Here is an 8,994-nt window from a genome sequence, read left to right as displayed (position 1 = left end):
ATTATTAATACCACAAAATAAATCTGTTGTATTTTTTTTTGCCATTCATACTGTAACCTTGTAAGAGGTTTTATATGTTTATTTATGTGAAGATGTGCCATGAATAAAATATAATATTTAAAAAAATATCTACCGCTACAGCCCATGAAGGGTCAGGGGTGGAGTACTTTGTAAGGAAGACCAATGGTTGTTCAAGGAGGTGAGTATTACATTAGAACACCAGATTTTTCCCCAATTAAGGTTACCGACCACTTTAAGAGGTCGGGTGGACCCTGGAGGGCTTCCAAACCCATAGGGTTGACTCACGGCTACAGTAACAGAACAATTAATTGTCTGTCACAGCCGTATTCAAACCTAGGTTCTTGGAATGAGTAGCACAGTGCCTTACCACTGAGCAACACTGCTTCCCTAAGTATAAAATATAATATTATACTAGAGAAAAGAGGACGAATATTGAATAGGTTGTTAGGGAGAAATTATTATTTTTTATTTCTAAAAAAAAAAAACATTAGGATTTAGGTTTAAATTCTCATTTTGGTGTCATATGCTCTGAGATGTAAAGAAAAAAAAATTGGATAAACTAAACAATATTTTTACCTAAATCTATATCAAATTGAATAAGGGAAAATACTCATTAATTCCATATTGTAAAACATAAATCTTTATCAGAATAAAATATTTTTATATTAATTTCATTTTCAAATCATTCTATTTTATACATATTTACATTTTAGTGACGTTATGGCCTTTTTTTAACTTTGGCCTTTTTGAAACTTCTTTTTCTCATTTCCTCACTCCAGTCATCTTATTAAAATATTATAAATACATTCTATGGAAATATTAGTCAACATTTATTTTTGGGCTTTTTTATCTGCTTTGTATTAGTTAACATTACATTGCTATATTTAATTAACATTATATTTATAAATCATGTGTTTTAAAAAAAAATTTACAAGCTAATATGTTACTTTTTTTGGGGGGAGGGGGTTAATGAAGGTCTAAGAATAATCTTCCTCAAACATTTTTATTGATAATTAATAGTTTAAAAAAGTGTATTATTAAGTATTACTTCTACTTAACGCAACTCAAACACAAAATTTCAATTATTTTTTTGCTTTGAGGCAACTTATTGCTTCTATAAACCTTACCCTTAAAAAAAAATTGATATTGATTTCATAAGGAAATGGTGAAGACCACGGCCAAGAAGGAAGAAAAAACTGGTCATCAACTATTTATTTATTTTCTGCCGATGTTCTAACTTACTATGTAGATCTTTATCAGAGCTCTTTAGAGGAAGTGTGAACAGACCCCTCAAATAAAAAAAAGGAACTACCCTTAATGAATGATCAAAATGAACCACCCTTAATTGATTACTAATTTTTTTTTCCTTGTTGACCTCAGCCCTCACCGTCTTATTAACTTACAAACAATCATATATATAATTGATTTCATATTATCCTTATGAATCATTTTTTTTTTAATCCAGCTTGGCAAAATTCAAAATCAGAAAAGATGAAAAAGTTCTATCAAAATACCAAAGGGATTGTTTTCTTAAGTACTCCACATATTGGATCTCCATGGGCCACTCTTCACGAAGCTTGGAGGATACTTTTCTTGCCCTCTACAGAAGTGGATGAACTGAGATACAGTATGTATTCATTCCATTATGATCCAATATATTGTAGTTATATAAAATACAGTTTATTTAATATTAAACCTATATGTTCTTGTAATTACTATCTTCATGCTTACAATTTATGTCCTATTGATATGGACATAAATTATGTACAAATATGGTATTTGTACTAACATATTTGTATTCTTTGTACTCATCAATATTAGTAAATGTGATGGGGTTTATCTCCTATAAATAAATTAATATTTAGATGTATGAAAACTGCTTTTTTTTTTTTTAATATTAAACATTAGGGCCGTTGCTGGATCAGCATTTAGGTTTAGACTATTATTATTTTTAAAGAGAAGGTGAGAATTTTTTACATTCTTAGGGAGGTGGAGTTTCATAAATCCTAGTTGTTTTTAAAATTATTTCAACCTAAATTTTATTATATTTTTTAACAGAAAAGTGATATAGGAATATGGATGATATGGGGTTTATCAAAATAACCTAAGTGATGACTGTACACAAACGATTATAGTACAAATTTTTTTTTAAAACAGTTATAAAAACGCTTGATATTTTAATGTTTGGTATTAAAAAATAAAATAGAAATTTATTTAGTCCACCGATTCAACTATTTAATCCAAAAAAAAAATAATAAAAGCTTAATCTCCAAGGTTTAAAAAAATATTGAGCTATTAATCCAAGAATTCATTGTAAAACATTTTATTATGAGGTAAACATATTGCGCTTTTCCATTTTACATAGCTATATCTGATTTTCTTGTCACTTAATTTGTGATATAATAAGCACGATAAGTTTGATGCTATCACGTGATAGATGACAGATCTGTTGGTTTGGTTTATTTGGTTGATTAAGAGACTGTGGACTTTGCAAAGCAAATTTAGAAATAAATGCAATTAGATAAAAAAAAAAAAAAAAAAAGACCCCAAGGGGCCTGGGATTTCCTAAAACCCAATCTGTTTAAAAGTATTTATTGTGAATATGTTTAAGTCCACTAACTTGTGATCTGGAAAAATAACTGGTAATATGAAAAGTCCAGAAAGGATGGGGCGGTATGAGATCAAACTCCAGAAAGGATGGGGCGGTATGAGTTCAAACTTCAGAAAGGATGAGGCGGTATGAGTTCAAACTTCAGAAAGGATGGGGCGATATGAGTTCAAACTCCAGAAAGGATGGGGCGATATGAGATCAAAGTCTACAGGTATGCACGGGGCATTCTGAGATGAAAGGTATGAATGTTTATTTGCTACTTAGGGCTCATCACATCCCACCTCCCCAGTTATAGATTAAATGTATAATTGTACTCTGAGGACTATCGCTGACTACAGACTTTTTCTAATAGGTCATTCTATTAATACAAAGATATATGTGATATGCACACATGAAAGGATCTTTTGAATACTTCAATGAAGTCTCATGTGTACACAGATTAATTATGTGTTATGTGCTTTCTTTGAATAATATTTATTTTCAGTCCTCCAGTATAGAGGTACATCTCTTCATCAGAGTATATACCTTCCCATCCAGCTGGCTGTAGTCAGTGAGATTTGCGAAAGCAAGTAGGGGTTAGCGAAGAAGAGCATAGCCTGTTTGGACAAATGGCTAGGGTTCATGGTTGCCAAACATGAAGTGTTGGGCACGAACACGAGTAGATTTTACCATGGTAGTCTGCCATCTATCTTTGCAAATCTCACTGACTGTACGCATAATATATAGTAGAACCTCTCTTAACCAGCCATCTCAGGACAGATGCTGTGGCTGGTTAATCCGAGGTGTAGGTATTTTATAGAGAAATATTAGCTAAATTTTAGAATAACAATTTTTTAAAAATAAAATATGTATATACAGATTTTACTATCTATTTCCAAACAGAAACAGAAAAGTTAAATTATGTATAATGTACAAATTAACAATGACAACAAGTGATTTTTTGGAAAAGTCTGTTATTTTCTATTTTTTTTTTCTACTTAAAAAGAATTTTTAATGAAAAGTGTCACTTTTTTTTCTCTCATTTCCCCAGTTAATACTAAGAAAGACTAATGCTACCATTCAGAAGGGTAATTCAAATTCAAGTAAATGGGTACTCAAACAAGAAAACACTTTTATTTTTCTAAATTTCTAAAATGAAATTTATTTTCTAATTGACAATTGGAATCATTGTATTGTTTTACAGAATCACCAATTCTTCAGAAGCTACACGAAGAATTCAAAACATTTATTTTTGAAAACCCAATGGAGATAATATCATTTGTAGAAACTAAGAGTATGAAACTGACAACATTCGAATGGGAATTTCATTGTGTGCCGCCTGATTTAGGAGGTATATATTGCTAATAGAATATAAAATTTATATTATAACAATTAATACAACAAAAAAAAAATTAAATTCTAAGTATACATTTTTATGTTAATAGATCCTGGCTTTGGTACAATCTACGAAATTCCTTTAGGTCACATGGACATTTGTAAACCAGACGGCAAGTAAGAAGTTACTATTATCTCTATATTAGGGCTTAGAACTTTATTTATTCTATTGATACAATTGATCCTAGAATTTATTATTTACTATAATTTATTTCTATAGGTTTTCGTTCATATATCAGAGGATACTTGCGCTTGTACGCTCAATAGCTCCTAATAAAGTCAAATAGGTAAGTAATATACGAAAAGGTTACATATTTGTGAATAAATGTTTTTTGTTTGTTTTTTTGTTGCTTATATATTTTTTTTTGGCACTGATTTTCATTATATCTATACCTACAAGAGTTTCTATTTTGTCTATCGAGTTTGAATTCTTTACTAATTAATATTACTAAATGTTCTAAAACTATTTCATCGAATTGAGGTAAAAGAAAGAAACCAATGCTTATATTTAACTAGGTTCGAGAAAAGAGACTGCTTTTTAATAACTTTCCAGTTTTCAAGCCTGTACAGTTTATTTTTTCGTATCTATAAAAAATTATCTATACTACTAAGAGCCGATGTTTTTAAAACATTTTACAAAAATATTCGAAATATTTTTTAACTTAATGCACGATTCCCTCTTGGCCAATGTCTTTCGGGACATTTGATTGTCATGGGAATTTTCCATTAAATACTCTGAGGATATGACTTAGATGTATGTTACACGACGTCATTCTTGAACATTTCTTATCACAAATTACACCTCACTATTGGTTTGTATTAGTTTCACCAGTTCTTTATATAAGAAGCACTCCCTGTAACAGAAGAAAAATAAAGTTATATTTTAAATAATACCATCTTAATTATAATCAGAGTCTGAATTTTTATGCAGTTGAAAATGCAACTAAAAATGTTAAAATATGCAATAAAACAGCCTAATCAAGGCTAATTAATTTTCTAAATTGTAATTAATTATTCTAGTAAACTAGGGACGAGAAATAGATCTCGGTGGAAAGTTTTGAAATAAATTTCAACTTTGTAACCTCTAATATTTTCCTCAAGTATAAAAAAAAGCAAATTTTTATTTCCTTTTTTTCTCTTATAACTTGAAAAATATTTCTTCAAGTATATTATTCACAGCAACCCTGTGAGAGAGCAGTTTATCGATTCTACGTACATCCTCCAAGTTCTTGAATGTATAAGGACATATAAGAAACATAATAGTTAACATTTTCTTAAAATATTTAGACAAATATTTATAGAAAAAATAAAAGAAATGTCAAGTAAATATATAAATATATAAAATATGTCTTATTGCAATGAATGCTAATATTCCCTCCATACTAAATGAAATACAATTAAAAGTTAATAGTTGTTTACAATATTTATTTTAATATTTTTGTTTAGCAGTTTCATTTTGGATTGAGCACAATTAAATAAAAATATTGAGTAAAAATTTCAGGCATTTTACTCTTTCTTAATTTATTATAGATTGATGTTGGTAAAATAAAATTAAAAAACTGCATGGTTTTTATGCTATGATGAAAAAAATATTAATTTTTGATTTTTTAGCGATGTTTTTTAAAAATACTTTCAGTGAATTTTGGAGGTCATAAAGTTGAAATTTATAATGGGTACTTCAAAAATTATAAATGAACAAATTTTCTGAACTTCACCAATACTTTCTATATAAAATATTATATCATAGAACTAGAGTAAATTAGTTTTTAAGAGAAGAAAACATAGATAAATTTTGTTATTTACGGAGCTAGAATAACTATGAAGTGATTACTAATGAAAAATTGATCTTTCAAGCTCTTCCTTGCTCTCGCTTCCTTACTACCAAAATTGCTAGAGAAGCTTCTAGTTCTCCTGATTATTGAGAATCATAAAGGAACAACATTGGTTCTGTGCCTGTCTGTTGTTAAATCTATATAACAAAGCATAACGTCTTCTACCGTTAATTCAATTTTCAGGATTGGTACCTCGATGGTCCCATATCAGTTTTATCTAATATCATCTATTGCTCTCACTTACACATGTTCACATGTATTTTCTTTAAGGCACCTATATTTCAAAAATAATTCTTCTGATTTGCCTCAAAGTTTATGAAATGTTGGCGAATATTGTAAAAATGGTTGGGTATCAATTATGGAATTCAATTCATTAATTTCACTAACAGAATTTTACAAGTGTATTTTGTTGGCAACTATATTCTTAGGTTATTTACTTTTTGAAACTAAATTATGCCTGTAATATATTCCAGCTTTTTAAGAAATCAATATTGATGACAGTTATTTTAATCTAATTACCTCCATTTACTTAGACGTTTAAATTATATAAAATAAATGAAATAGTTTTAACGTGAAATGACTGATTACCTGTTCTTTGGCTTACATATGTTCCTGTGGTCCAGAGGTATTCCATATAATTCACCTACTTCGGCATCTGCAATAAAAAATGAGACATAATGAGACATAATATTCTACAATAGCTCTAATAAAATGTTGACTAGGAGTATAATATCCTTTGATAGCTATAATAAAATGCTAACTAGGAGTATAATATCCTGTGATAGCTATAATAATATGTTAACTAGGTTTATAATATCCTGCGATAGCTATAATAAAATGTTGACTAGGAGTATAATATTCTGCGATAGCTATAATAATTTATTTTAATTAGTGGATATTTACCAGCAGATTCTTCTGATACTATTTTCACATAGACGAAACCCATCAACGTCAGCCTCGTTTCGATGAAACTCTTAACAGTAATGGCTAAGTCTTGTGAGTTTAGCAATTCCTTAAACTTGTGATGTAGAGTCAGTACTTCCTTGCAATCTGAAATATAATTTTTTACTTAACTGTTTAGTCACACTATGATCTGTTTATTTCATTTCCAGAACAGATTACATTATAATTTAACAACTTAATTAAAATAAAATTAATACTCGAACCCGATATTGGATCTATAATTTTGAATTTTTAACTTTTGACATAAGATTTTATTTTAGCGATCCCTAACATCCTCAGTATTTAGCTCCAATTTCGGTTTAAATATTTTTCATGTATATAGCACTTGCCATATTATTTAAACTATTTTATTTTGTAAGAAATAAGTTTCATTCTTCAGAGCTTACACTTAGCAATAGTAGTAAATATTATTAATAGCTGTAACTTTATGTTGAGTCATAATCTTATGTTTAGCTGATATTATTGATGCTACAGGCTTACTCATCTGTTCAGTTTTTTTCTACCTGTAGCTCATAACTATTTGTAAATCTGAGATTTTATAAACTGTTATTAGGTCCATTCAAACATAGGCCATAACTATTATCTAACTGGCGCAGAACAGTAGCATGCTACTGCCAGTTTGATGATAGTTTTTAATCACGTTAAAACAAGTCTGGTGATTGCTTAATTATTTGTGAAACTTACCTTTTTGAACTTCGCACAATTCAATAGACTTCCTGAGAAGTGGTATCCTCAGGTTGGCCAGGATCGATCCCCGATGCGGCACGCTGTAGAATATTACTCCTCTCGTCTTATTACTGAGATCTTTGTACTTATCTTCCGATGATTCGCAGGCTTTTGTTGGTTGAAAAATAAATGTAAAATTAATAGTTTGTTTAATGTTGGTGTTAATGTTTTTTTATTATTTATAGTGCAATTATTAAATACTTACCATTTACGAGTACCTGTTTTACGTACAGTCCTCCTTTGGAATGTCCGACCCAAAATATAGAATGCTTCCCAACACCTAAATCGACTAGACTATCAATCATTTCCCAGGATCTCTCTGACATCCCAGACCTGAAAAATAATGAAACAAATTTCTAACAGCTCTAATAGCTAAATTTTATTATTAGATCTTGACCTGTACTATCATACACTACTTAACTCGAGTGATATATTCCTCCAAAATTTGATTTAGAATGGAAATTTTTGTTTTATTTTCAGATATAAAACATCATGGCTCTAAGTATAAAATAAATTTTACCACTATTTGTGGAGATAAAAAAAAAATTTCCTAAAGCTAGTGATAAGTTTATTTGGTATTCCATAACAGTGATAACTGGAATAATAGATGGATATAACTTGGTAAATTATTTATGTATACTGAGAAAAGGACGCGGAGTTCAGAAGCCATAGAATGCAGAAATAAAATCTTATTGATGTGATTGATATTTGAAACTACTGACCTTATATGTTTGGGCATCCATACAGGCCTCCAGAGGTAGGGATCGGTGGTATAGTTGATGGCGATTACCCTAGCATAAGGGCAGTCCTTCGGTAGCCAATCCCGCGGCCAGCAGATTGACTTAGGATCCGAGTTTTTGTCTTCTTGTATCTCTACTTCCCAAGTAGTTTGTTTCTCTTCCCGAAGGTTTAAAACCTTTAAAAAAAATATTTATTGTAACTGTTATTAATACTCTCTGGCTTACAGCTCTCTAACTAAACTGTAAATATTTTTAATATATCAATATGTTTATTCTATTTGTTATGTTTGTACTCTATAAAAATTCATTCATTCATTGAGTGTTGTTATTAAAGATCTAATAAGAAAAATTTAAATAATACTCTATGATTAAGAAAACTTTTTTAATTTCCTTCCTGTTTTAAAATATAAATTTTGTTGAAATTATGTTTGATTGTGATCAGATAGAATGTTATTCTGATAAAGTGAGGAGAAGATGGTTGGAAGTGCGGTCAACAAGATATACAAATAAACAAAACTTATTTAGATTTATTTTTTATTAATATAGTTGTTTGAGAGTGGTTTAGTTTCTTTTTAAAACAATTTTGATCCTTTTTCTCTCAACTTTATTCTTTTTTAACATCCGACGTTTCGACCTCTCAGGTCATTCTCAAGGATTCCTTATTCTGTCTTCATTCCTTTTTTTTCCTTAAAATTCATTAATGCCGGCTAATTGCCTTTGTCCCAAT

At 29.4% G+C, this 8,994-nt stretch overlaps 2 protein-coding genes across 10 annotated transcripts in view; one reads left to right on the top strand and one right to left on the bottom strand.

The window, feature by feature from the left end:
• The window catches only part of LOC106688119 (protein SERAC1), a 16,776-nt gene extending 12,428 nt beyond the window's left edge, over positions 1–4,348 (top strand). For all 7 annotated transcript variants that reach the window (XM_067049400.1, XM_067049398.1, XM_014432431.2 and 4 more), the window contains 4 exons: positions 1,487–1,648; positions 3,816–3,962; positions 4,057–4,123; positions 4,227–4,348. In XM_067049400.1, coding sequence (XP_066905501.1) covers positions 1,487–1,648; positions 3,816–3,962; positions 4,057–4,123; positions 4,227–4,293 — 443 coding nt within the window. In that variant the 3' untranslated portion in view covers positions 4,294–4,348. The remainder of the gene's footprint in view (positions 1–1,486; positions 1,649–3,815; positions 3,963–4,056; positions 4,124–4,226) is intronic.
• The window catches only part of LOC106688121 (protein SERAC1), a gene marked incomplete at its 5' end in the record, with an annotated part of 19,230 nt that continues 13,955 nt past the window's right edge, over positions 3,720–8,994 (bottom strand). For all 3 annotated transcript variants that reach the window (XM_014432433.3, XM_014432434.3, XM_014432435.3), the window contains 6 exon segments: positions 3,720–4,860; positions 6,427–6,493; positions 6,742–6,888; positions 7,486–7,635; positions 7,733–7,860; positions 8,250–8,443. In XM_014432433.3, coding sequence (XP_014287919.3) covers positions 4,803–4,860; positions 6,427–6,493; positions 6,742–6,888; positions 7,486–7,635; positions 7,733–7,860; positions 8,250–8,443 — 744 coding nt within the window.

The sequence above is a fragment of the Halyomorpha halys genome, unplaced genomic scaffold (assembly GCF_000696795.3).
Source record: "Halyomorpha halys isolate HHAL.00 unplaced genomic scaffold, Hhal_1.1 Scaffold1054.1, whole genome shotgun sequence".
Classification (NCBI taxonomy): domain Eukaryota; kingdom Metazoa; phylum Arthropoda; class Insecta; order Hemiptera; family Pentatomidae; genus Halyomorpha; species Halyomorpha halys.
The sequence above is the reverse complement of the archived record's forward strand: the minus strand, read 5'-3'. Positions and strand labels throughout refer to the sequence as shown.